Source organism: Oryzias latipes, chromosome 5 (assembly GCF_053564925.1).
Source record: "Oryzias latipes strain Hd-rR chromosome 5, Olatipes_Hd-rR_3.1".
NCBI classification, from domain to species: domain Eukaryota; kingdom Metazoa; phylum Chordata; class Actinopteri; order Beloniformes; family Adrianichthyidae; genus Oryzias; species Oryzias latipes.
In genome coordinates, this window is record NC_136241.1 from 9,349,387 (window position 1) to 9,375,445 (window position 26,059).

The following is a 26,059-nucleotide window of genomic DNA, read 5'->3' on the forward strand; positions in this document are numbered from 1 at the left end:
CGCTGAATCTCAGAGTGCAAATTCTGAAGCACAGAAGAATGGTTTCTTCATTCCACTTCAGGTTCTTCCCTTTTTTGGGATTGTTGTGATGCCTAGATGTGATGTCATCTTTAAATGTTTTTGTTTAAACATGAGGATAAGCCCCTTGAGATGCAACATCTCGTTTTCAGGAGGATCCTCTGTATCAGACGTTTACAAAAGTAGATGAGAAACAATTAAAAAAAAAAAAAGCACCAAACAGTACAAACTATCTTCCAGTGTGCACCGATTCACACCAGCTCTTCGTTTTCACGCCTGTAAAAAAGTGCCACAGCCATTATTTTAACTTCCCTCTTATTTTTTTTATCCATTTACATTTTTAGCCTTTTCACACTGCAAACATCTTCCCAAATTGCCCAATTGCACATTTGTTTCAAACATGTAAAAAAAAATCAGAATAATAGTAATCAATACAATCACCATCTTCAATGCTTAAGAAAAAAAGTCTGAACTAAAAACAAACATACATGTTTGAAAAGGGGATCAACAGAAGACAATTCTTATTTAAGCCCATCCCTTTATCTATATCTATAATATTACACAAAATTATATTTTCTCTTTTTACCACAGTAAACATATCACAATCATTTGTGTTCGTTTTTTTTTTTTGGTGTTTTTAATCTCTATTTAGACGTAAATATTTAGTTCTTTCAAACTTCTCAATCCCAAGAGCTTTTGCTTTTTTTCTACCACAAGGGGGCGCTCCTAAACTCGCACTAATGTCTCAGTAGGAGTTAAGTCTTTCTTTTTAGCTCAGAGACTCCAGCATTAAATGGTAAATGCATTCTAGATCAATTTTAAAAACCTAACTCTCATTTCAAAAAAGTCCAGACGGTGGCGGTGAAAGTGCTGATTCTTTTCACGTGTAAAAAAAAATCTGCACGTTTCCTGTAAAGCAGACGCCAGGAAGGCCTGCTCCATCTCCAACAAGGTGCTTCAACCAGTCAACTCAAGTTACTTCATAAAACACCACCAACCAGAAAAGGCCATTCAGCTCTGAGGTTATGGGTCTGTTCTTGAGGGAATCTGAATTTAGAAGACGTTTTTCGGCTCATCTGAGGAAGTGAAGCAGCGAGAACCTTAAAGTCCAGACCACAGGTGTCAAACTCAAGGCAGAGAGCATAGAAGTTTTTAATTTCTTAATTTTTTTTGTTAATTACATATTAATTCTGTGTAGCTACTGTTGTAATTATTCAATGTTTGCAGTTCTAATGTGTGTATGCAGACAAATTGTTGTCATCAAACCATCAGTTGGAGGCACGGCTGTGTGCAGCCTTTTTTTGTAAAATGTTACACGTGTCATACATGCTCTTTCTAGCTCAGTTTTATGTTATTTTCCTTTATTCACTTGGACAGTTTGATCCTTCATTAATGGAGTTATGTGGGTTTTAATAAGCGGACAAAATTCAAAAGGATTTATGCTAGAGTAACCAACAAAATTATGTTTTTTATGTAACTGTAATTGTCACTTTAAAATGTTATAATAAATAAATGAGTAATTTAACATTAAAGAGTAGTCATGTATAAGTTACATCTGGCCCTTTGAGGACAGCCACTATGCTGATGTGGCCCTCGGTGAAAATGAGTTTGACACCCCTGGTCCAGGCGCTCTGAAGAACAGACTTGAATCAGAGGTGAAAAAGTTGCACTAGTTTAAAAGTAATAATTGTAAGTTAAGATAAAAAGCCACAGTGTTTATTTTATTTGGATTTTTATGACAACGTTTAGGTCTAGAAACTGTGTGGATCTATTCTAATCTCCTCCAGTAGATGCCCAAACGACAATTATAAAGGTGTGTATTATCAGCCATGCAAAACATCTTTTGCTTTTGTTGTCTTGACAAAATCTATTCATTTTTGCCTTGAGATGAATCCTCTGATTTTTTCTTTTTCTTTTTTCTACATGATGTAGTTTAGTACGTTTAGTCAGCTTTGTAAACTTCATGTTCACTGTCTTCTTTTACAAGCTCATGTCAGGAACTCTCTGCCAACCTCCAAAAGGATCCGAACAAGTGCTTTTGTAGAACAAATTGCAGATGGATGAAGTCCTCTTTACAGTTTTCTTTGTGGTCTAGAGTTACCGGCTGCTGCGGGCCCACAAAGCTCATGAATAGTTGAAATGCGGGCTATTGGATGTCAGCGTGGGGGACAGCTGCAGGGGTTTATCAGCCTGTCTGCGCCACAGGCCGCATGTTGCTTAACCACAGTCCTCCTCTCAGCAGCAGAAAGCCTAAACGGACGTGAACAGGTGATGATTTTATCCGGTCGGTCTTCCGGTACGTCTCGAAGAGAATTGACCCTCACCTGCGCTGACGGCAGAGGCGACTGTCAGAGCCACCGACATGTAGTAAAGCTCTGGAGTGCTTTTGACCTGTGAGGACAGAAAAGGTTTGGTGGTGGTGTGGCCGCCTTGAGGCCTTTTGTCCTTCTCTTTTCAACATTTGGACATCTATCTTACACATTCTGCTGCTGTGAGAGTCAGGACGGAAGTGCAAAGCCCGTGTCCACATGACAGCAGACCGAACACGTGAAATGACGCCCACAAACTCTGAGGAAGTGGATCTATCAGGGTGAAGAGCAGAGAAAATCCTCGGAGGAGAAAAAAGGGCTCTTATTTTATTTTATTAACTGAGGTTTTTTGTTTAACTGGATGAGACTCACCTGAAGCAATGAAGGACAAAACCACAGAGGCAGACAGGTTGACCAGAAGAGGCTGGCTGCAGTATCTGGAGGATTTTGGCCTTGAACACGATTGAAAAGACGCATCATTGTTTATGAAATGTTCCCCCTGACCCGTCTGGCGTGAAGCCATCTCAGTCTTGTAGTCACCTTGCCATGATGTAGATCTGAGGGATCAGGACCACCAGGATGAACACAGCGTTCACTATTTGACTGGGAACAGAAAAGCACCAGAAGCATGGCTTTAACAGCACAATTCCCGATTCCGTTTGGGTTTCTGACCCTACTTACAACTTGAACCGCTGAGTCCTCGGTAACCATCTGCTGCTGTGATACGCCACATAGACAAGCAAGTACAGAAACATGGCCACCGTGTTGCAACTCCGTCTCTTGGTAAACGCCTGCGCTTTCAGGAGGGATTGCGTTTCAGTCTGTCCGCGCCAGCAGGCGTGGAGGGAGGCCTATCGCTCCACCCAACCAGCATCTGCACCAGAAAGCAGGCCAAAAGGTCAGGCTGTTTCCTCATCCTGCTCTTCACGGAAAGCGCCCAGCAGAAGTGGGTGAAGTGGCGCATCACTTCTGCCCCACATTTCTGCACATTAAAAGCATCCCATGCAGCCGCTCTGATGTTCTTCACTCCTGACACCAATGCAGTTCAGACCTCAGGAAAGACCAAAATGCCTGTAGACTTCAGTGGAACCTGGGATATTGTCAGCAATGTCAACTTTGACGGCTACATGGTAGCACTTGGTGAGTCTGAATCGTTTTTTTAACAAAAACGCTGAATATTTTCTCTAATGAGACATGAGAGGGCGTGTCATTCAATTCTTTTAGGAAAATTTGTCAACATTTTGGCCCTGCAGGTATTGATTTTGCAACCCGCAAAATGGCCTCGCTGCTGAAGCCCCAAAAAGTGATCAAGCAAGAAGGAGACTGTTTCACAATTCACACGCTGACTTCCTTCAGAAAGTATGAGTGCTCCTTCAAAACTGGACAGAGCTTCACAGAGGTGACTAAAGGAATGGACAACCGAACATGCCAGGTGAAGATGCAAAGAAAAACATCTACAGAGCGCACATCTGAGTTTTAAGGCCTCCCAGTAGTGTTGCTGTTCATTTAACTAATGTTTATATCTAAGTGGCACAGCTTTAATTCCTTCTTTTTGATTTAATTTTAACAGACTGTGGTGAACTGGGAAAACGACAGGCTGGTCTGTGTTCAGAAAGGAGAAAAAAGAAACAGGGGCTGGACTCACTGGATTCAGGGAGACGAGCTTCATCTGGTATGATTACTCCAAGTAAAACTGACTCCAAATCTGAAATCAAAAATAACTCTGTAACCATGTAACTTGTGTTTATTTAAATAAAACAGATCCATTTATGACTAATAATGGATATTTTTTCTCATGTTTTGTGTTTCTTCAGGAAATTACATGTGAGGATCAAGTCTGCAAGCAAATTTATAAAAGGTCTGAGTGATCAGTGTTGTGTTTTCTGTGTTATTTATCTGCTTAACCACATACTGCAGATGGAAAACACTGATGATCATTGTTGCTGGTTAATTACTGGCAGCTGGATGCCAGTAATTATTGTAAAGCATTTTACAACTTTATTACAGTGAAATACAGTACATATATATTAGATATTTTACTATATATATATATATATATATATATATATATATATATATATATATATATATATATATATATATATATATATATATATATATATATATATATATATATATATATATATCATGCATGTGGTATGAGTGGATACATTTGTGCTGTCAGGTTGATTTTTTACTGTGAGTGATGACACACATAAACAATGACTAATAAAGAATTACAATAAACAGTCTTTGTTCTTAGATATAGATGTTAAAAATGACATTTGTTTTTGATTGGCCATATTTTTGTGGGCATTTTTCTTGCTGTATTCTGATTCTTTGTAACTGGGAAAATGACAGTAGTGACAAGGATAACTCCCACAATCCAAAGTTTATTTTACTTCCAGGAAAAATTAAAGCTTGAATATAATAGATAACTTTAATCCAACTAAACTGTATCTTTAAAAAACCTCCAATCACACAATTAAAAAAGTTGTTTTTGCATTTGAAGCCCAGTGATTCAAGGCAAGTTAAAGTTTGTGGCTCTGTAGTATCGTGACATTTGAATGAGGTGAAAGGCAAGTGACCCAAATTATTTTAAATTATAAAGTGAAACAACATCCTTAATGCTTTAGGACAGTGGTCCCCAACCTTTTCGCCCAGGACCGGTATGACATCACACAAAACTTCCACAGACCGCTCTTTAAAAAGTAGGCGGATGAATATTGTAGCAATACTACGACAAAGGAGGTACAAAGACGTTACAGACTGAATCCTGAGCTTTTATTTTGACACGCATGACACTGTACATCACACAGGTGTCGTCATCTTCTCCCCTTCCCACACTTATGGTGCAAAACAGGAGTACTGTCTATTAAATGTAGCTTTCTTTTTTTTTGGAGGTCGAAGGCTCCTCTTCTGTATCCTGGCTGGGCCTTTTCCACTTGGCAAAGAAACTTTCCAAAGACGTTTGTTTTTTACTCATTTTGCTAGCTCCTGGGTTTTATTTCAGCGGTAACCTATCACGTGACCAAGAAGAGCAAATTGGCCTGCGTCAAGAGTGACATAAAGGGATGTAACAGAGAATCGGGCAATTTTTCAAAATAAAACATCTTTCAGATGCTGAAATAAATAAAACGGAAGTAATGTAAGTTATTTATTCTTTCTGTGCGGCCCGGAACCAAAAGACCATTGGGGACCATTGCTGTAAAGGCCTAATTAGGTGTCCAATGCAGTCCTTTAACCCTTGTGCTATCTTAGATGACCCCACCCTTACAATGACGTGTTCTCCCTACCATGACAAAGGTGGATAAAGGTGGAAAGATTTCATGTAATCCATGGACACCAGTGAAGATCACAAATCATTGAAGAAAAAAGGTTCAGAGCACTGTCTAGTGGGTCTAGATGACCCAACTCCTAACGTTAAAGTGCCTAGGATAGAACAAGGGTTAAACGCCTTTGCCTCTCAACTTATTTTTTTCAGTCAGACACACCATAAAGAATTTCCTTTAATACAGACTTGACCCTATGAAATATTTCATTTGAAAGGTTTTAACCCTTGTGCTATCTTAGATGACCCACCCTTACAGTGACCTGTTCTCCCTACCATGACAAAGGTGGAAAGATTTGTGGTGTCCACCGGATTTCATCCATGGACACCAGTGAAGATCACAAATCATTGAAGAAAAAAGGTTCAGAGCACTGTGTAGTGGGTCTAGATGACCCAACTCCCAATATTAAAGTGCCTAGGATAGCACAAGGGTTAAAAATGACTATTGCATGTTCTGCACTATAGTATGGGAGACTCTGCATTTCTCTCACTACATCAACTAAAAATGGTCTGTGAAACAAGGCGTTTAAAAATTGCAGTACCCATATGAACCACACAGAGGCGCTGTGAAACAAAATCTTGAAATAACAGAACGGAAATGACGTCACATGAATTGGCTTTCTTTGGTCTGTTGTTAAATGTGTAGCGGGAAATTCTCTGGATTAGCGTGAACTTTTCTGTGTCACATTTTCGCGAATGTTCTAGTCAAAGTCCGCATTTGTTTTAACGAATGCTGTTTAAACATTTTCCCAGCGCAAAATGTCCCTGACTGCCGAGGAGAGTCAGCAGGTAAGAGCAATTATGAGACTTATAGGCCAGAGAGGTGCTACGCTACCCTGTTGCATACGCAAAGTTAGACGCCATATGTATATGTATGTAACTAAAATTCATCGCCCTGATCTTTGGCAATGGAAAGGGCTTAAAGAAAAATTTCCAATGGTATAAAGATATTTCAGAAAGATCAAGAAATAAGAAAGTTATGGCATTTTAAGTCACCAAACATAATGTGGCGTAATTTTATTCTTGAAATATAAAGGAAAACATCTAAAAATGTTTGTGACCCGAAGAGATGAGTCTTCATAGTGTTATAACTTTCTCATTACTTGTCCGATCCAAGAAAGGGAGGCATCATTGCAAAACTAGTCAAAAGAACTACGAGAATCAAAGTTGATTTAAATCAATTAGGAACCTAATAAAAAAATGGTACAGTCCAATTCGAAGCTACACAGGCGCGTGCGGCAGAGTAAACACACTGTCATCAGCATGACATAAAATGTTTATAAAAGGATTTAGCTTAAAAAACACATTTTAAAGCAGACATCTTATTTACACTAAATTGTTTTTACACTTTAAATGAAATCTAGAAAGATTTCAGACTTTTATTTCCTTGGGTTTGAACTATATTTTGGTAGCAATTCAATTCCATTCCATTTGTATAGCCCAAATTCACAACAACAGTCGCCTCAATGGACTTTGTACCGGTAATTGTAAGGTAAACATACAATCAAAAAGGATCATAAATGCATAGAATTCAATAGGATAATACTAAACTTTAACTAAACAGACTAAACTAAACGTGGCATCCCTGCCTTAGACCCTCCTTTACAGTAAGGAAAAACTTCTTCCCCTGGCATCACCAAAAAGTTGTTCTTCTTAATTTTGGAGCCATGGAGTCCAAAACTGAAAGCATAGAAAATATAAATATCCAGATGGCATAGAAAATTGTCATTTAAAAATAACGTTAAAACACATGATGAAATTCTGAAAAATAAAAAAAATAATGTCTACAAAGTGTGCAAAAATATTAACCTAAAGTTTAAAAATACAATAAACTATCCCCATTCGCGGGGGCCCCTGGATTGGCCCGCAGCGTTCCCAGTCCGGTCCGACCATGTCGCCTTGGGCAGAGACCGGCCCAATCACAACGGATGCAAGCAGTCTGCGGCGAAGTTTGTGTAAATCTTGCATCTCTGCATTGCGTTTCCTATACAAAAACCTATTTGTTCATAGAAAAGTTTCAAATGTTGTTCATCTGTTAGCCTGGGTCTTATATTTTGTGATGATCAGTTTTTTCTTTTAAAAGAGGACCAAAATTAAACATTTTATGGTCATTTTACTGTATCTGCTAAGCCGTGTCTCATTGTTTACTGACATTTCCAATATGGCGTCGCTCTTTACGTGTCTCAGACAATGGTAACAGGCTGGAGTAGCATCTCTAGCAATATAACTCATGAGGTTAGAGGTCCAAATGTTTGCTAACAGCAACAATAAATGAATTTGAACATCCAGCTGTCAAAGCCATGCTCTCACCGCTTTAAACACCAGAATTAGGTGTGTGTGAGTCTGTTGTCCTGTTGTCAGCTGCGGGGTCTCGCCCTCAGAGGTTAAAGGCGGCTGTACACTTCACAACGGGTCGGATCTGTCAGAAGATGGGTGAGGACCACCGGAAGGAGTTCAGCCGGCAAACTGTAGCCGCGATAGCTGAGACGGCGTTCAGACAATGTGGTGAGGGGCAACAAATGGATGCCAACACAAACTATGGGAAAAATGTTTGGTTTTTTTTAAAAATTCCCTTTACGTTTTACGAGTCCAATAACCCTTGTGCTATCCTATGGGGTCAAGATGTTGATTGACGTGTTATCCCTACCATGATAAAGGTGGATAAAGTGACTAGGATAGCACAAGAGTTAAAGTCTCCCTAGAATGATTCCCATTATTGTGAATTACACAATTAATATCTTGTTCGCACGAAATACTATTCCGCTCACACAAGATAATATTCCGTTTGCACGAGTTAATCATTTCGAGGGAACGAAATATTATCTTGTGGGAACGGAATAGTATTTCGAATAGTATTACTCTTTCTCAATTCAAATGGTATTTTCCAATATTGATTTTATTAAGCAATTTATTTTGAAACAATTTTATGTTAAGTCCATTTGATTAACAACTTGCCTCAGCCATATTGATGTGGTTGGATTGTAAGAATACAAATTGATTTGTGGATTAATTCCTGCATAGCTGAAAACGGCTTCAGAATACTCATCAGAAAATGCAGCATACATTTTTCTGAATTTCTGAAACATGCAACATTTTAACCAAGTTCATGTTTGTGATTCGTTGTTTGAATTTTTCCTCCTAGATATATTTGCCAAAGACTTGGAGGCCTTTGCCAGGTACTTTTATTTTGAAGTGTTTCCTGTGAAGGTGTGTTAATTAGAACTCTCAAGGGCCTTTTTTTCTTGCTTAAACATGATTTCAGACACGCAAAAAGAAGCATGGTGTCTGCAGAAGATGTCAAACTTGTTGCCCGGCGCAGTAATGCATTGGTGAGTTTGACAAGAACGACAAAAAATTGAAATGATTCTGTCACATCCGTAGGAAAACACACACATTGTATAGCAGACCAAACTTTAACGTTTTACTGTTTTATTTCAGTCTGTCTACATACAAAACAAAAGTGAGGAACTGGCCCAGGAACAGAAAAAGAAAAATGCTGCAAAGAAGAAGAGCAAAGACGCTGAGGAGAGCAGGGAATAGAGGGCACCAGCCAGTCTGGTTCACCATTCAACATGCAAATAAAGAATCTGCCACACGACTTTTACGCCCAAGCGTCACAATTTATACGACAGTACTACTACACATCGTCTGAGTGGTCAAACAGCTCCTGAAAGGGCTCAATCTGTCTGCTTCAGGCACCATTAGGAACTTTTATGGAAAGGATTGAACTTTGCCAAGTCACCTGTTAAAATGCTTTTGGTCAATTACAAGATAATGAGTTGCCTTAAAATTTGGCAAAGTTATTCAATTTTAACCCTTGTGTTATCTTAGATGACCCCACCTTTACTTTGACGTGTTCTCCCTACCATGACAAAGGTGGATAAAGGTGGAAAGATTTCATGTAATCCATGGACACCAGTGAAGATCACAAATCATTGAAGAAAAAAGGTTCAGAGCACTGTCTAGTGGGTCTAGATGACCCAACTCCCAATGGTAAAGTGCCTAGGATAGCACAAGGGTTACAGACTTTATGCTACGTTCACACCGGGCTTGGAAACGATCAAGCAGGCACCTCCAATAAAGTTAAAAAAAAACCTGTGTGTGCATTTAGGGCTTCTCTGTTCTTGTGTTCATGCGTTGCTACGCACGTTTTAAGACGGTGTTCGGGCTCTATAGACAAAATTCCAGGCCATTGAAGGTTTAACAGTTGAACTTTGACCACTCTGGGACTCGGATTTGGTAGTGACGCTATGGATGGTGTATTTTTTAACAAACCCAGGTCCCGTTTGTTCGAAAACTGATCATAAAGGAGAAATTAATTATTTCTGTTTGTGCCCAGATGGAATTATGACAAAGTCTTTCACAGCTCTATTATATATGAAAGAAAAAAAACTTTGGATCACTTCCACATTTTGCGCCAAGCCTCTTCCAAACATATTGGGTAGCGACAGTCCAGTGTAAATGTCTGCTAGAAGCGCCTTTGAGGATTTAGCTCGTTCTTTAATGTGCATCACGAGCCCGATGTGTACGTGGCATAAGATGTCAAGTTGGAGGCAAATACCTGGAACTTACCGCTAAGCTCTGGATGTTATCGATAATTTAGATTGTGTTTTAGGAAGCCATCACACTCGGCAAAAAGACGAGTACTACCACATGTCATGTCTGAGATGGCCACACTCAAAGTGCTGACACGCCCATCTTCATCCCTCAGGGTTCAAACGGAGACCTCGACGCGGCAGTGCCCAAGGTCCCTAGATATGTGAATGTAATTAGAGGTTTTGGAAGCTGACTCCAGTGATTTATCAACTAACGTAACTATTCAAATGAACTTTATTAGACAAGTCCCTTCATTTTGACATGAACAAGAACAACTGAGAACCTTTGGACACACCACTCCACGTTCTCACACCATCACTCGCGTCCCCCAGAGTCTTCAGCAGGTGTCACCCACATCAAGTACACACTTACAGATCAGTTCAATAACATGAAAGCACACACCATACAGCATTCAAATCGGATTATATAGGCAGTACAGATATTCAGCACAACATTCCACTACATTAGATTTTTTTCTGCACTTGACAGACATACTTTAATAGTAAGGAAAATATTGCAAAAATAGAAAAAAACAAACAGAAGTTGGAGTACTAATTAAAGAATGTCCACGTTAGGGGAGGTGCTTGCAGCATGTGCAGCTTCCACTCACACACTCAGAAAGCAGTCAAATTGGGCTCTCACCGCACAAGCAGTCCGCTTCACGCTTCTTCTCGTTCGCTCACTCATTTCTTCACTCTTCGCCACAATCCATCCTCAACCGCACTCATCAGTTCTTAAAACGTTGCGCAGTTCTCTCCATTTAAAAATGGATAAAAGTGAAAACACCCACCGTCTCTCAGAACATGCGGAGTGAAGCCGTTCTTTGTTGGCATAGCATTTACAGGTGGGAAGAGGCAGAATGATATGGATATCACCCCAAGAATTCTGCCAAAGAGGAACTTCCTCACAGGAAAATGGAAGAGATGTGAACTGCAGAAGAGATTTCAATGAAGGCTTTTCCACAGAACTGGACTGCAAAGAAAGTTGCACTTAAAACATTTAGGTTTCAACCAGATTCTTTCCAATGCAAGATTGCCTTTTAAGTCGATGACAAAGCTGGATAATGGTGAACCACAGACATTCATGCATTTTTTAAAATGGGTATCACATTTCACAATACATGCATTAGAGAATCCAGTTGAAATGGATACAAAAAAGAAAAACGAAAAAAAAAAAACAAGACATCCAAAATCGCACTTTAGTCAAGAGATTCTGGTAAACGAGTCACTTAAACACTTCCCAAATTAAATCGTTAGCATTTTTTCCCCCAAGTGTACAAAACATCTTTTTCAAATATTCAACACCAGAAAAGATTTTTCAAAAGACGTATCCTTCTCGCAATACTTACCATACAAACATACAACTTACATACCCCACCCAGAGGATTTTGACTCCATGCTGGACCCAAAACCTGAACTAAACCCACTACCGCTGGTTGTGGAGTTGGAACCAGTGCCCCAGCCCAGACTAGCCGAGCCGGTGCCGTAGTTGCTATTGCCTGTGTTGAAAGACTGATTCTGGTCCCTGTTTGAGCCTGTTCCACTAGAGGAACTGCCTGAGGTGGACGTCTGCTGCTGACTAGCCAGCATGCCCATCATCCCCCAACTACTTTGCAGGGCGGCCTGGGCAGCAGCCATCATGGCAGGATTTAGACTGAAGGAACCAAAGTTGGCCAGACTACTGTTAGTGCTGCTCCCCAAACCACCCCGGCTGCTGCCGAATGCCTGAGCTCCAAAGCCATTTCCAAACCGTGCTGTGCGGTCATACTGCCTATTGCCATGTTTGGGCTCAGCATTTGAAATGTGAACACTGACTCCTTTAATTATAAGGTCTTCCCCACAGAGGGACTGGGCAACCTGCAAAGAAAAGAATTCAATTGGATCATTTGGAAACGGGCACCGGAACAACCATGACATCTCTCTACACAAACCATACCTGATCATCCGCAAAGGTAACAAAGGCAAAAGCACGGAAAGGCTTAGGTATGAAGACATCCGTGACTTCCCCATACTGCATAAAGAACTGCCTCAGGTCATCTGTGGTCATGTCTTCTGTGCAACGGCCCACAAACACCTTTCGGCTCCTTAATGGCTCATCTGGACCTTGCTGTCACCACAGCATAGAATAACTTAAGTATGAATAGGATAACAAAACAAACCAAAATCTGACAACAAATGTACGCAAAGACATTACCATATTCACCTTCGAGTTAGGAAGCTTGCAGTCGCACCATCGGCCATCAATCATGTGGCGTTGGGAGATGACCTTCTCTTGAGCTTCATACTCTGTGAACCTCACAAAACCGAATCCTTTAGAGTTTCCCGTCTTGGCATCTCGTTTAACCTGGAATAAAAAAAATGTAAAAATCTCTGTATTGATCAAATGTCCATCAATGCCATTTTTCTTGTTCAAACTATTGGTACCTGAACCATGATGACTTCTCCAAAAGTGCTGAAATAATCTTTCAAATCCTGTTCGGTTGTTTTCCAAGGAAGACCCAGAACGATGAGATCCGATGTCTTCATGTCCCCCCTTTTCATCTTCACAGCAGAAGACGCATCAATTTCATCCATTTTCCTTTTGTTATCTAGAAAGCAAAACAACCAATCAGCAGTTTGGAAATAAAGCTACAGAAAAACAAAATTCACCACCACATCCTTCAATGCATTTGTACAGTCATATTTTTGAGGGGGACTCCAATTGATTTAGCACAAACAGCTGATAGAGCAGCACAAAATGCTAAATATTAGAAACATTATGACAAAAAGTTGTTTTCTGTGTAAATAAAAAATTACGATTCGTAATCATTGTTTGTATTCCTAAACATTGACAACCTATAGACAGAAATCACATGTATTATTTTAATACAGCTGACGTTTGTTTACGTTTCTTGATTTCATTTGTAAACAACTGTGTGTATTGAAGCCTTACCTTTTGGATAGTTGACCACATACACGACGTTCCCCCATCCGGTCTCCGGTGCGTGAAGGACCCCTTCCACGAGTCGCACTCCCCTCATGCACTGAGACACGGGGCTCCGGAACCGCAGGCCGCACGCGCCGGGAAACTGAGCCGCTACCGTTGAAAGCAGGACGGTGCCGTCATCCTCCGATGGGATCTCCATGGGCTCCTCGTTTTCTTCCTCCGCCACTCGAATATAACCTTCGGCCATCTTCTTCCAGAAAGTGCTAAAGCTCGCTTGTTTTTGTTATTGACAACTGTGGCTAACTTTAGCCAACGTTGCTAACAAGGCTGAATGAGTCAGGCTAATTACCCAGTCCAAGGAGGAGGAGTTGTTGTTTTTTTATCAATGTCTAATGCGAAGAGGGAAAACGTATGGAGTACTTGGCTCTATACAAATTCGGACTTGAAATAGTACAATATAGTTTTAACGAACCTGTGGCAGCCCGGAGTTCCTTTGTTTGCACGTCTAGCAATACCTGTGAAAACTGCGTACCACCGTTAAAAAGTCCACTGAACGAGTTCATCAAAATTATTTCAACAAAACTTGTATGGTTTCTGGAATCCTCTTGTCTTCATCCACGTGTACAATGCAACGTCTTGCGAATCTTTTTTTCCCCACACGTTACTAAAACAAACGACTGCGTACGGCCTGCCAAAATGGCATGATCCAAATCGAGAAGGAAGTACGTCATCGGTTTGGACGATTATACTTTTTATAGGGGGGTGTTATCCAAAATGTAGTTTATAAAAACATGCAAAGTGTTTTCGTTCGTCTGCATGTATGTGCTTAAATACATGGAATGCAACTTTTTGTGGTTTTGTGTTTGCATACGATTCCTTGCCTTAAGGATAACTGTGTTGATGACAGTGAGCTGCATTTTTCCAAACCTCTCTAGACCGGATAATGCTCATTGCGTTCACCACAGCAGCTTCCGTTGGTTGGTTGGAAATGACAAGATGGCGGCTCGTCCAGATAACAGACGAAAACACGTTTGGACACTTAAAAAAAAATAAAATAAAACGTTTGGACACTTATTCCCTGATTCCTTCAAAATTTTAGACTTTTTTTGCAATCCTTATTTTTATCGAAACAGTTACAAAACATGTTTATTTCATTGCAAATTTAATAGTTGTGATATTTTTAATACGAATGTTACTTGTTAGAACTTCATGAGAAACTAAAACCAACAGTCGAGTTTTCGACAAACGGTTTAAACGATTCTTATCTCAAAACAAATTAGGAACCCCTTTTTCCAATGAACAAGTACTTTTAAATGTTTTGCTGACATTTGTCTCCTCAAAGGCTACAAAAAAAGTATTAATAAATGGCATTGAGTGCAAAGCTCAGATTTACCACAAATGTAGATCTCAAACAGCTTTTTATTACATTTTCAATCAATAACAGTACAATTTAGTACAGTATCTATCTTGCATCCAGCTCACCAGGGAACACCAACGGACAGAAATGAAATACAAAAAAAAGTGAAAAGGTACATAAGGGTGCAGAGCTCTATAATATTAATGGAAATAGAAAAAGGAAATCCATCTCGGCTGAATTGCATTTTCACTTGTGGCCATACACAAATACATCACATTTATTGTACATCATTGCAGAGAAAAAGAAAAGTGAAAACATGTCACAACTTTAACAAAAGTGCTTCTGTATACAGTGAATTGTTGTCATTCGGATTTTCCAAATTTTCGATTTAAGACCAAGAAATAAAAATGTACAAAAGTTTTAGTATAGACAATGTGAGGACATTTTGTTCTATTGAGAGTGAGGATTTAAAAGGAGAGAAAAGTACTTGTCAAAGACAGAATTCAAACAGGTATTGGCATAATTATTACAAAAATGGCATTAATAGAACTGGTAAGCGTAATTTACACTAAGTATGCAATCAATGTTTCTTCCGCCATTTTTGCTCATTCTGGTGCATAGCGTTACCAGTATTAGTTGCAGAGTCTGGACAAAGGGCCTCTTCACAACCAATTCTCCACTTCAGGTAACAAAAAAAAAAAAAAAAAAAAGAATTTGCACCACTGAAAGCAGGTCTACAGCATGCACAACAAAATGAACCTCATGGCAGACAAAATTAAATGTCATAACTTAAAATAGACCATTATTTTCAGACATTGATTTGTACATTTCATTCAGTTGCGACTGCAGTCCCAAGCAAAAGCAAGTGTCTATTTAGTCAGACGAGGTGTTTCGATGTGGAATTGGAATAGAAAATCCTTTCAAACATTTCAAATAGGCCTCAGATTTTGACACGTGATCCTACCCAAGCATGGTCAAGGTTTAAATTATCTGCATTATTTGCTTGCAACTCTTTTTTTTTTTTTTTTTTTGTACTGGAATGAGCATTCAAAATTTATATCAGGTGCTTGGTTAGTTAACATAGCAATAGTTGAAAGGCAAAGCTTATGTGCAAAAAGCTGTGATGAAACAAACAAAAAAAAGCTAGAATATAAATACATTATGGACATTTTGAAAGCCGTGTAATATGATCCAAGCTTTACATGTTTTCCTTATGCATTTTATATGATTTTCACCTGGAATAGAAAGACTAGCTGTAATTCAAACATATCTAAAACCACTGAAGGAATATGACAAAAATAAAGCCATCAAGAATAACAAACCATCAGAATAGAAATCTTAAAAAAAAAAAAAAAAAAAAGAAAACAAAAAAGTTAAATAATTTGTACAATTACACTCCAACATTTGCTTTCAAGACGCACACATTTGCATGGGATGAATAGTGTTGTTTTCTCTTTCAAGGTAACATAAAATGGTCCAAGAAGGAATGCACAAGTTTCTGATTTGATACCACAGGAGATCCTTTTTTTAACTAGGTGATAAAACAATTGTGCTCTTCTTTGTGTAGGAAAGGCATTGGTTTCCCTTCGTTTTTGTGGTGTCCAAGTCAGTTTTAACAGTGTTGAAGAAGATGCTGTGAACATTCTCAAGTTATGGTCTTCCAGTCAACTTTGGAGTTAAAAGAACATCTGGGAAACAAACAAACAACTTTAGGATTAAAAGAAACCGATATGTTTAGTTTGCCCGATGTAACTTTCATTGAACACAAAAGAATCCTAAAAGTAAAGATGCGGTTTGTGCTGCCAGCTTTGAATAAGCTGATTAGGGGTGCAATTAAAATGCTGTCCTCGTGTCAGCTTGCTGTATTGGCTGGTTAGCTATAGGGTAGTTGAACAGCTAAGAGGTAAAAAATTTAATTGTTGTTAAAGAGCGAAGCGTTAGTCAAGACTCCATACTCCCCCAGGTATCCAGTGAAACACTAGCTTTTTATGAGAACATCCTGCAGTTTAGCAGGAATTACCCATCTTCCATCAGTCCCATTCAACTCTCCGGAACGCTTCCAGCCAATACGGCACTGGCAGACTGTGTCGCTGTGTGCTTACCCTCTATAGTTTGGATTCTAGGGGCTTACCAAACACAAACAAAAATTAAAAATTTACACACAAAAAAAAAGAAAAAAGAAAAAGAAACTAAACAAAAAAAACTAAACTAAAATAAAACCTTCAGGCTTCAATTCCAGATCTTCAGAAAACTGTCCCAGGATCCTGTTGCAACTGCCATACCGTCATCAGTAACTCCCAGGCAGCTAACACGGTTGTCATGTCCAGCCAACACACCTAAACAAGACCCACACATTTTATATAGTTTAGGATGATTATTGGATTTATAACTGGAATCAGTGTGCTGGCCACTAACCTGCACGGTCTGCTTTTAGTGTGTCCCACACATTACAGTTGAAGTCGTCGTATCCAGCCAGGAGCAGACGTCCGCTCTTTGAGAATGCAACTGAGGTGATGCCACATATGATGTTGTCGTGGGAGTAGATCATTAATTCCTGATCAGCACGCAGATCAAACAGTCTGCAGGTAGCATCATCAGAGCCCGTGGCAAAGGCATTGCCATTAGGGAAGTACTAAAAGAAAGTAACAATGAAAAATTAGCAACTGGTAAAACCAGAATGGTTGACATTTTTAGATCTCATCTTGCTGGCATTAAAAAAAAAAAGAATTGTAAAAAATTTAACGTTTCACAATAAGTGGTTTAAGCCAACATAACACATGACTGTTTTAGTTTACAGCCTGTATAAGACACCAACTGAGAAGTTTGACATCAGCAGTGTGAGTTTGGTTTTCTTTGTGTTCTAGACATGCTCTCAGGAATACAAGCAATGTGACCAATCTTAACTCTAGCATCATGTTTTCACACACTGTCTCGAAAGACCAGTCAGGTGAATAACTTACACAGATGGCATTGATGTCAGACTCGTGACCAGTGAACGTCTGTCTGCACATGCCCTCCCGGATGTCCCAGAGTTTAGCAGAGGCGTCGCAAGCACCAGAGACGAATAATCGGGAGTCCGGAGCCAGAGAAAGACTCATGACATCCCCTGTGTGTCCCGCAAATGTAGTTGTCTGCTGCCCTGTTTCAATGTCCCAAAGTGCACTGCAAATCAAACAACAGAGCTCAGTTTCATTTCTTCAAATTCTTGATGTTGCTCAAAAATGCTGATTTGAACATTTGTCAGAGGTGTTTACCAAGTGGTATCTCCAGAGCTTGTAACAATCTGGTTGTCATCAAGGAAACGACAGCAGGAAAGGTATCCTGATATTTAAGAACATTACACAGCTTTAGTAGTCATCACTACAGTGCTAGCACATAAGCTGCACAGATGAATCCAGCAGACTTCAATTCAATACAAAAATCAATACTTAAATGCAACTGCATCTGTGGAAAAGTCTGTCAAATCAATTCTAAAAGGGATATCAGTTAAAAAATAAATAAAAAAAGAATGGATGAAATACCTGTATGTCCGGCCAGTTCACGGCTCACGCGTACATTGCCCTCACGTGTTTTCAGGTTGTAAATGGAACAGATGTTGTCTAAGCCACCACAGGCAACATAATTTCCTGATGGGGCATATGCACAAGTCATGACCCAGGAGGATCGAAGAGGAATGGCATGAACCTGTAAAGAGCAGAAACAAGCACACAGTTAACATGATCGGATTCCAGTTAGAAAAGGGGAAAAAACTTAAGGACACTAACCTCATCTTATCAAGCAAAAACATTCTACAAAAGCCCATAAAGATTGTATAACCCATAAGTTAATCATACAACCCTTGGTCTTTATTCACAGCTAATCCTTTATCTTGAAATGAGGCATGGGACTAAATTCTACTGGGACGCATCAAAAATTACAGCCAGAAGGGCAGCAGGTTCAACTGCACACAGAGGTAATTACATACATGCTGCTGTAAAACAGATTGTGTCACATTTAACATAATGGTGAGCAAAGCTACCAATAGAGTTATTTTACAGTAAACTTCTAAGAGTCCATGAGAACTATCAAGCCAAACCCCATATTAAAAAGCAGGATGTCTTTTAGGAAGTATAAAACCGTTTACCATCCCATCCAAACTGCATTACTCAGTCTGTGGTTCGACTGTTTGAAAGCAAATATTTGAAATCAAATACTATTAGAAAAGATCAATAATGCGTAAAACATGGTAATTATGTGGGAAGATTTCTGAAGAAGTAAAGCCCAATCATAATGGGGAAGAGTGAATCTCCATACTTAGCAATTCAAGCTTATATAAGCAAAAAAATAAAACATAAAATAAAAAGAAAGATTCCAGCATCAGCAGGCATCTAATGTGAAGAGAAGAACCCACCACAGATGTTCCTACAGGTGAGTTTCTCCACAACAAATTCAAACTTTTAATCACATCAAGTATTATCCATTAAGTATTTTAATCTCAAGGTCGTGTTGGTCTTTTAGTTCGGACACACACAATTCTTTATCTTCTCTATATTGACATTTTCAAGCCCCTGTGGCTCTTAGTTAATTGTTGATTTGTCCCGATGTTATCAAATCTTTATTGTCAGGATGATTTTTCATTTGATGAGTTAAAAAAAAAGCAGGACTTGCCTTGTTTGTGGTATAACTGTCCCAAATAATGAGCTTCCCATCTTGAGAGGCGCTGACCAGGAGTCTAAAAAGAAAAATCAATGGCTTTATGACTATAACAGATAAAGGTCAAAAGTCAATTAGTTTTTGATCTGTAGTTTATTGCACTTTTAGCTAGTGAGACAAAAACCTCACAGTCCAAAATGTAGCATATTAAATGGAATCCATAAAAACATTATTTTAGATTAAGGGTAAAATTAAGGCTAATATTACTGTCAGCAAAATATTGTCTTAAAAAAAACTATGTAATGGCATACCTCGAGTCTGAACCCCAGTGCATGGCATAGATTTTAGCCAAATGACCCCGCAGTGTTCGTCGTGTACGCATCTGAATTCGCCCGACAGGGTCAATATTAGCTGTGATCTGAAAGACAGTATCATACATGTAGTGGGTTACTTTCAATGATCAAATGCCTTCAAAGCTAAATATCACAAAGTTAAAAAAAAACAAACGTACCTGCGATAGCGTGGCATCTGCACAAGCTTTCCTAGCATCCTGGAAATAAGTAAGAGTCAGCTTTTAATGCATAATATTAACACATCACAGTTTCATGACCAAAAATTGTTTTTTAGTGGCCTTTTCCACAGTCACCGTTTTGCCTATCCCTGATCTAAAAGTCCTCATATCTCATTCATGGTACTGAGTCATGTTGTAGGTGTTTACACAGCATCGCTGTGCGTTAAACACTTTTAACAGCCAAACTGTCCCTGTAGCAACAGTTAAAAGGACAAAATATCTCACACAAAACATCCAAAAACAGGAAACTTGTCTCTAACCAGATATTCAAAGATGCTGGTAACATTATTTCACACACCCACCCACCCCCACACACAAAAGCCAAGTGCTGTATGGGAAAACAAATAGTGTCACTTACTCTGATCTGATTTTTGAGTTGCTCTGCCTCTTGGCGCAACTGTTCCAGTTCACTCATTGTAATCCGCCTTATTTATAACCTTACTCCAACAACCAGGGTACTTTTGATCTATAGAGAAAATGAAAACCACAGAACAAGACACACACATTCACTCGTGTTTATTCTGAACTTTAACTTCTGTTTACAGTCAAGAAAACAGTTAAACAGTTTTAAAGTGGGAGCATTAATACATTTGCCTGGATATAAAAAAAAACGATTTGTTGACTCTTCAGGTTTCATTTAACCCTTGTGCTATCTTGTGGGGTCCAGATGACCCCACTCCCAACGTTAACGTGCCTCCAATGCATGACCAAGGCATGACCCCACAAGATAGCACAAGGGTTAAGGTAGACATTCTGGTTTTTGATCAACTCAAACTTATTTTAAATGCACAAAAATGTTAAACTTAAAACCATTTTTTTCTCTCCAAAAAGGTAAACATGTACAGTTCCACAATACATATACTATATATGTCATGGACAGGGACAGAAGAAATATGATCAGACAAAGCAAACAATTAAAAACAATACTAGAAAAAGGAAATAGTTTAACTGAATGGAATAATAGATGCCAAAGACATTTCTTCACATTTTCTCAAATGTTATCTGATTTTTTTTTAAATACTAAAGTCACAATTTAATATAATCGGACCGGACTTTAAATTTAAATTCTATACATTACTAAATAGGTTCTATGACAGAAACTTGTGGTTTATTACATTTGTAAGACACAGTAGAGTTATGTTAAAAAGAAAAATCAAGGCAAACATCATCACGTGCCTTATTAAATGCAGGCCTGTTGCATTTTAAGATGCTAATATTAAGAAGATTGTTTACATTTATTTGACCAAAACATTAAAAAATGAAGATACTCCACAATGTTTCTCTTTTAAATCAGCATGGAATTTTATATTAGTAAAACAAAATATTCCCTCTAAGTTTTGTTTGTACAGGAGTATGTTTCCTTCAAGATTGAAACCGAACAATCCTTGGACAAATAAACGTGGGGACTTCTGCACTTCTACATTAAAAGGGAGTCTCCTTTCAGGGAGACGTTATGGATTCTTTTTTTGAATTTGAGAAAAAATATTCTTCTTTGACACCTGCGTCTAATTGTTTCAAGACTATTTATCTACTAATATGAATCAAGTAAAAGACCTTTGAATAGAAGAGAGATGACAGAATTTTACCTAACTTCAAGGCTCTAAAATATTAAGTGGTTTACATTAAGCAAAAGACATCCAAGTCATGGTAGTCCTGAGTATCAGTGCCAAGTACCATAACATTTCAAACCACTGGGTTTGGTAAAGAATCACAATGCACTCACAGGGGTGGATCAGATAAGTATTGTAATATCATGGAGATGCGACAGAATTACTCCAAATTCTTTGATACAGATATCTGGAATTTGACTTCAGTTATCAAATAATAATTTTCCAACAGCAGTTTTAAGAAACTTTTTTAATACATTAAACAAAAAAAGTTTCATTTATTAGTGTTGGTTCTTTTTATCAGGCTCTGTCAACCCAATGTACAAACCAACAGACAGAAAAACGAAAAGTAGTTAACAAGTTAGTTTTAATAAAGTTGAAGTAGTATACTTTGGAATAAGTGAGGCCTGATGCAGTTGATCACATGAATGAAGCATATTGTGTTTACAAGCCCAATAACATTGACAAAATGATTCTCCTAGGTTTCAAAATGATGCCCTGAATGAAAATGATTCTTTGGATAACAGATGGTGCTAAGGTAATTTAATCAGTACTTGAAAAGTATTTAATTTAATACAGTCCCATAGCACTTCACTTCCACCAACTCTTGTGATCAGCAATTCTCTGAATTTATAGTAAGGGGCAGTTCTTTTTACAACTTAAAACACACAACAGTTGTTACCTGATGCTTTTAGTTTACTTCAATTTAGGTCCACTGAATAGTCTGTCTGGTTTCACACTGTCATGTACTGGACCAGGGTTCACTAGGAAGTAACCTATTACACTTTATTTCTACAATAGGTGAGCTTTTCCCCCAAAATCTTAATTTTCCATTTAATCTAAAATGACTATGACAATGTCTTCTGGTACAAACAGCCTCAGGGTAAAAACGCAATCTAAACATTCCCCAACTTTACATAACAAAATGATATTCCACCTTGACTTAAAAAAAAAAAAAAAAAAAAGTAACTTAGCCTTCAGAACAAACCTAGAATTATAAGGGAACTGTAAATCAGATATGCACCAAGTCCAATTTTTGTAGGTCCAAAGCCAGCATGAAAGCTGGGATGTGGAGACTAACAAAAATTAAAATAAAGTGGTAAAATATATATATATATATATATATATATATATATATATATATATATATATATATATATATATATATATATATATATATATATATATATATATATATATATATATATATATATATATATATATATATATATATATGTTTATACTGTTTAAAATGTCGGACTATTCTTGTTTCAGAAAATGTCATTTAAGGGAATTAAAATATTTCACTGCAAAAATGAACCTATTAGCCATCACCATTCTCTCTGTGATGGAATAAACGCTGGTTCCAATAGACGCCTGCCGCTAATAAACGCCGGGCCGGCTGCCATATTTTTAGAATAAACGGCGGGGCTACCATTGGAAGATATACGGAATGCAAAATACAGGCAGCAACAAACATGAGCCAACTGATCTGCACTTTGAAAGCCAGGCTTTCCTTTGTTTTAAAGAAGTAGATGCAGATGACACTTGCATAGTAAACATGTCGGTGTTCCTCCATCTCACCAGCGGGGCAACCCCATAGAGAACATAGGCAACAAAACAACCAGCTACACACAGCATAAAGACACAACTATGTGTTTTATTATGTGAAAATGTACGACTTTTATGCAATAACTCAACTGTTGATCAACCAGATTTCTCTACAGAATTCTCCTTAATATTTTACAATGTTTACGTTGTTTCTTTTTAAACCAAACTAATTAAAAAAAAAGCAATTTGTCGGGTTGAGGGAGTTGAACATTTTTTGCAATGAGGAATAGGAAGAAAAAAAAACAATACTTCAGTGGATGCTTTCAGTTAAGAGTTGTTCTTCCCCATCACTTCTCTTATCCCAAGCGCCTGATCAGGGTCAGCTGACTGCATGATAAACAATGAGCAGTGGCAAACAGCCTGGAGTTGCAGCTCACTTGCTAATTTTAAATCCCTTAGGGATTTGGTGTCTTTCGAATGCGTCTTACTTTATTAAAATAGTCTAGAAATAAATGTAGCCCATCTAAAAAAGAAAATTCCTGCCCACGGAAAAGCAGTCTGATCAAATCTGTATTGTTAAACTATGATAATGCAACGTTTCCCAGGTTTTAAGCTGGATCACAGAGAAGGCCATAACCAGCAATATCACTAAGCAACCCCATAATCCTAAAAGCTTAAATCCTCATTCAATGAGTCTCTAATCCTATCCATGTCCACTAAGATAAGTAGTTTGAAAGCCAGTCCTGGCATTAGAAATATGTTTTCTGAATCAAAAGGATGACTCTAAACGTATTTATTTCACACATATAAAAACTAATCCAGGCACTTGCTTTGAGAAAGTGCCTGGATTTTTTGCCAGAGTGTTTAATAAACCATCAACCAGACCAGTACTTAAAACTAAAGTCCAAAGCGATGTTCAAATATTTCCATAATGGTGGAAAACTAAAATGAAACTTAAAATTTCTAGAAAAAAATGACTTACATTTTTGTTTTTAATCAACAGATATAGAGCTGTAAATTAAATTCACCTTTAGTACAAAGCCCAACTGTTAAAGAGTAGGGTTTGGATAGTCGACTTCATGCAAAGTAGCTCTGTGATGATTTGCCTACAACACAGTTGCAATCAAATAACACAATTTGAATCTTATTTGAACAGCAAGAGAACAGCTACTTTTAGTTTGGCTTTCCTTTCCCTTTATGGTTCGATTATTCATTGGAAAAGACACATGTCAGACGGTCCTGACATGTTTTCCTAATCCTAACTAGAAGAATGTTTCATATCGAGGTTATTCTAACTAAATGTGTACTAGTACGGGTGGATATCCAAGACGCTGCAGCTGAGCGCCATCTTGCAGACTCCTCTTTGCTAGTTAGCTTCGCTAGCAGGCTTTTAGGTGTAGGCCCGAAGGCAGCAGGAAGCCCTACAATACTGTCCAGTTTGGTTCTCGATTTCACTAGTTTGCATACAGACTACAGCATAATTGCTGAAGACTACTTGAAATAAAACTTGAAACCGTTGCACACAGGCCGCATGTCATTATGATCTATTCGAAAGAGCGTTTACCACAAACATTTCAGGGAAGACTCCGGTGCTCTTCCGCAATTATAAGGACTGTTGTGTAGTTTGAGCTTGTAAATGAACAGTGGAGGAACGTTTAACTGAACGAGCATTTGAGCTGAAGAAATCCACTTAAATACTAACAATCTTGTTAAACGTTCCAGTCTGCACCTAATGTGATTACAAACAACCTTAAGTTTACTTTGTCTATTTTGTGTAGTTACTTGGAGCCTGTAAAAACTGCAAGGTCGGGCGACAGTGGCCTCTTTTCCCCAATCCAGATAGCAACACGTGCAATAAGTGACGGAATTTTAAAGTAAAAATGAAGACTTCCCCGTATGTATGAATGTAGATTCAACAAATACCTGAGTTACCAACCAGCATTGTTGAATCAGGTGAGCACCAGGCTAGCCTGAAACTGGATATCAACACAACTAACTAATATCTATAGCTATCTATATATCTATAGATATATCTATATCTCCCAACTGTCGTCAACTGTCCCGTGTTTTTTGATCAATTTGTCCGCCGAATGCTTTTCGGTCCAGTCCACCGAATTGCAGGTATATGTCTAATACTGTTAATTGAAGGCGATTTGAGGCGTCTTTCGGCTGCCTACAGTTACTTTAGAGCGCCATGTTTTAAGGCAGAGAAGCAACTTTACTACTAGGCCATGACTGAAGCGGTCTCTCGCTGGCCAACATTGACGTTTCTTCCACGGAAATTTCAGGCTGATAGTAACAAAAGTCAACTTATCTCGATTGATTTAGTTCAAAGTAGCGCAACAGTTAATAGAATATATACCCGTTTGCTTTCTGAGGAGAAATGGCAGATGTAAAAGCATAACTGAGCCTTTGAAACTCGTATCGACTTATGACTAAATAGCCAGCATAACGTTAGCTAATCGTTGCTAACTAATGGCCACAGAGCTAGAAATCGCTACCCCACCCCCAGACAGTCCAAACTCTAACAGAAAACCTACAATAACGTCGCAAAGGTTTGAAAATGAAAGTGCGCGAAGAGGAAAAGTACATAGGAAAAGCTTACCTGATTCACTTTACGTCTGTGTTTGGGTTTTGGCATTGACTGAAAAACAAATCGCTGTATTCCTTCGATTCACGCATCAACGAACACCACAACGCTAGCTTACTAACTAGCCGACCCAGCTAGCGTAGTTTTCCGTGGAGCAGCCCTTCCCGAACGCAGGCTACGGCTGGGGAGCTTGACAACCAGGCGAGAAGGGGAGGGTGAGAGGGGGGGGGGGGATCACACCCACCAACCGTGAGCCGAGGACTGCGCCGACGGTCCAAAACGACCGACTAAAACAAACAAACGAACAAACTAGTTTCCTTCATTAATCAGGCGGGCTACTCTGTCCACTTTGCAAAGATTAACACGTTTGCTCTCCGTACTAGGACGCTGGTGCGGCCATCGAACGACGAGATGGGCGCGGTGACCCTGCAGTCGGCGCTGGGAAACCCCACGCTGCAGCAGCGGTTGGAAGGGAACCTTCGATTGTGGTATTTTAAGAAACTGGAGACGAAGCTGCTCTTCTTCGATCCATCCGTCCCTGGTTACATTATGTGTCTGTTTACAACCAATAA

The 26,059-nt window shown here is 38.7% G+C and overlaps 5 protein-coding genes across 11 annotated transcripts; 2 read left to right on the top strand and 3 right to left on the bottom strand.

Annotated features, from left to right (window-relative positions):
• Positions 1-636: 636 nt before the first annotated feature.
• On the bottom strand, positions 637-11,185 carry tardbpb (TAR DNA binding protein b). 2 transcript variants are annotated; one of them, XM_078947032.1, is made up of 8 exons: positions 11,045-11,182; positions 3,973-4,032; positions 3,009-3,201; positions 2,868-2,930; positions 2,700-2,779; positions 2,497-2,627; positions 2,343-2,409; positions 1,719-2,268 (listed from the first exon to the last, which is right to left on the bottom strand). In XM_078947032.1, exons 3-8 carry the CDS (start codon positions 3,080-3,082, stop codon positions 2,204-2,206), a joined length of 480 nt encoding a protein of 159 aa, XP_078803158.1. In that variant the 5' UTR covers positions 3,083-3,201; positions 3,973-4,032; positions 11,045-11,182; the 3' UTR covers positions 1,719-2,203. The 2 variants fall into 2 exon arrangements, with proteins under 2 accessions (XP_078803159.1, XP_078803158.1); XM_078947033.1 differs by lacking the exon at positions 3,973-4,032 and having other exon boundaries at positions 637-2,268; positions 11,045-11,185.
• On the top strand, positions 3,225-4,389 carry rbp7b (retinol binding protein 7b, cellular). The gene is made up of 4 exons (XM_023954847.2): positions 3,225-3,467; positions 3,581-3,759; positions 3,898-3,999; positions 4,142-4,389. The coding sequence occupies exons 1-4, from the start codon at positions 3,344-3,346 to the stop codon at positions 4,193-4,195; spliced, it is 459 nt and encodes a 152-aa protein (XP_023810615.1). The 5' UTR covers positions 3,225-3,343; the 3' UTR covers positions 4,196-4,389.
• cenps (centromere protein S) lies at positions 6,269-9,256 on the top strand. Its single transcript, XM_004068617.5, has 5 exons — positions 6,269-6,447; positions 8,040-8,163; positions 8,801-8,834; positions 8,921-8,987; positions 9,097-9,256. Exons 1-5 carry the CDS (start codon positions 6,418-6,420, stop codon positions 9,196-9,198), a joined length of 357 nt encoding a protein of 118 aa, XP_004068665.1. The 5' UTR covers positions 6,269-6,417; the 3' UTR covers positions 9,199-9,256.
• LOC144981186 (TAR DNA binding protein b) lies at positions 9,071-13,905 on the bottom strand. Of its 4 annotated transcripts, none has more exons than XR_013655926.1 (6): positions 13,186-13,899; positions 12,678-12,841; positions 12,457-12,597; positions 12,190-12,360; positions 11,045-12,110; positions 9,071-10,409 (listed from the first exon to the last, which is right to left on the bottom strand). XR_013655926.1 is itself a non-coding variant. In XM_078947028.1 (6 exons), the coding sequence occupies exons 2-6, from the start codon at positions 13,424-13,426 to the stop codon at positions 11,619-11,621; spliced, it is 1,209 nt and encodes a 402-aa protein (XP_078803154.1). In that variant the 5' UTR covers positions 13,427-13,568; positions 13,652-13,905; the 3' UTR covers positions 10,471-11,618. The 4 variants fall into 4 exon arrangements, 2 of the variants coding, with proteins under 2 accessions (XP_078803154.1, XP_020558766.1); XR_013655925.1 differs by having other exon boundaries at positions 12,448-12,597; XM_078947028.1 differs by lacking the exon at positions 9,071-10,409 and having other exon boundaries at positions 10,471-12,110; positions 13,186-13,568; positions 13,652-13,905.
• A 675-nt stretch (positions 13,906-14,580) lies between these two features.
• On the bottom strand, positions 14,581-26,027 carry gnb1b (guanine nucleotide binding protein (G protein), beta polypeptide 1b). 3 transcript variants are annotated; one of them, XM_020703110.3, is made up of 11 exons: positions 25,503-26,027; positions 20,098-20,205; positions 19,680-19,718; positions 19,480-19,586; positions 19,184-19,247; positions 18,058-18,220; positions 17,791-17,857; positions 17,497-17,698; positions 16,952-17,168; positions 16,757-16,872; positions 14,581-16,224 (listed from the first exon to the last, which is right to left on the bottom strand). In XM_020703110.3, the coding sequence occupies exons 2-10, from the start codon at positions 20,152-20,154 to the stop codon at positions 16,766-16,768; spliced, it is 1,023 nt and encodes a 340-aa protein (XP_020558769.1). In that variant the 5' UTR covers positions 20,155-20,205; positions 25,503-26,027; the 3' UTR covers positions 14,581-16,224; positions 16,757-16,765. The 3 variants fall into 3 exon arrangements, with proteins under 3 accessions (XP_020558769.1, XP_020558768.1, XP_004068666.1); XM_020703109.3 differs by having other exon boundaries at positions 14,581-16,662; XM_004068618.5 differs by having other exon boundaries at positions 14,581-16,872.
• Between the last annotated feature and the right edge of the window lie 32 nt (positions 26,028-26,059).

What these genes read in the sequence shown, in the direction of transcription:
- cenps (XM_004068617.5), top strand. Translation starts at nt 6,418, where the DNA reads ATGTCCCTGACTGCCGAGGAGAGTCAGCAG. An exon ending in GACGGCGTTCAGACAATGTG is followed by an intron (nt 8,164 to 8,800) that starts GTGAGGGGCAAC and finishes TTTTCCTCCTAG; the next exon opens with ATATATTTGCCAAAGACTTG. An exon ending in GACTTGGAGGCCTTTGCCAG is followed by an intron (nt 8,835 to 8,920) that starts GTACTTTTATTT and finishes ACATGATTTCAG; the next exon opens with ACACGCAAAAAGAAGCATGG.
- tardbpb (XM_078947033.1), bottom strand. Translation starts at nt 3,082, where the DNA reads ATGTTTCTGTACTTGCTTGTCTATGTGGCGTATCACAGCAGCAGATGG. An exon ending in AGGACTCAGCGGTTCAAGTT is followed by an intron (nt 2,931 to 3,008) that starts GTAAGTAGGGTC and finishes TTCTGTTCCCAG; the next exon opens with TCAAATAGTGAACGCTGTGT. An exon ending in CAGATCTACATCATGGCAAG is followed by an intron (nt 2,780 to 2,867) that starts GTGACTACAAGA and finishes ATCGTGTTCAAG; the next exon opens with GCCAAAATCCTCCAGATACT.
- rbp7b (XM_023954847.2), top strand. Translation starts at nt 3,344, where the DNA reads ATGTTCTTCACTCCTGACACCAATGCAGTTCAGACCTCAGGAAAGACC. An exon ending in TGGACAACCGAACATGCCAG is followed by an intron (nt 3,760 to 3,897) that starts GTGAAGATGCAA and finishes TAATTTTAACAG; the next exon opens with ACTGTGGTGAACTGGGAAAA. An exon ending in AGGGAGACGAGCTTCATCTG is followed by an intron (nt 4,000 to 4,141) that starts GTATGATTACTC and finishes GTGTTTCTTCAG; the next exon opens with GAAATTACATGTGAGGATCA.
- gnb1b (XM_020703110.3), bottom strand. Translation starts at nt 20,154, where the DNA reads ATGAGTGAACTGGAACAGTTGCGCCAAGAGGCAGAGCAACTCAAAAAT. An exon ending in TGAACTGGCCGGACATACAG is followed by an intron (nt 17,858 to 18,057) that starts GTATTTCATCCA and finishes CTTAAATATCAG; the next exon opens with GATACCTTTCCTGCTGTCGT. An exon ending in ACTAAAAGCAGACCGTGCAG is followed by an intron (nt 16,873 to 16,951) that starts GTTAGTGGCCAG and finishes GGTCTTGTTTAG; the next exon opens with GTGTGTTGGCTGGACATGAC.
- LOC144981186 (XM_020703107.3), bottom strand. Translation starts at nt 13,426, where the DNA reads ATGGCCGAAGGTTATATTCGAGTGGCGGAGGAAGAAAACGAGGAGCCC. An exon ending in TGTGGTCAACTATCCAAAAG is followed by an intron (nt 12,842 to 13,185) that starts GTAAGGCTTCAA and finishes TTTGCTTTCTAG; the next exon opens with ATAACAAAAGGAAAATGGAT. An exon ending in GAGAAGTCATCATGGTTCAG is followed by an intron (nt 12,598 to 12,677) that starts GTACCAATAGTT and finishes TTTTTATTCCAG; the next exon opens with GTTAAACGAGATGCCAAGAC.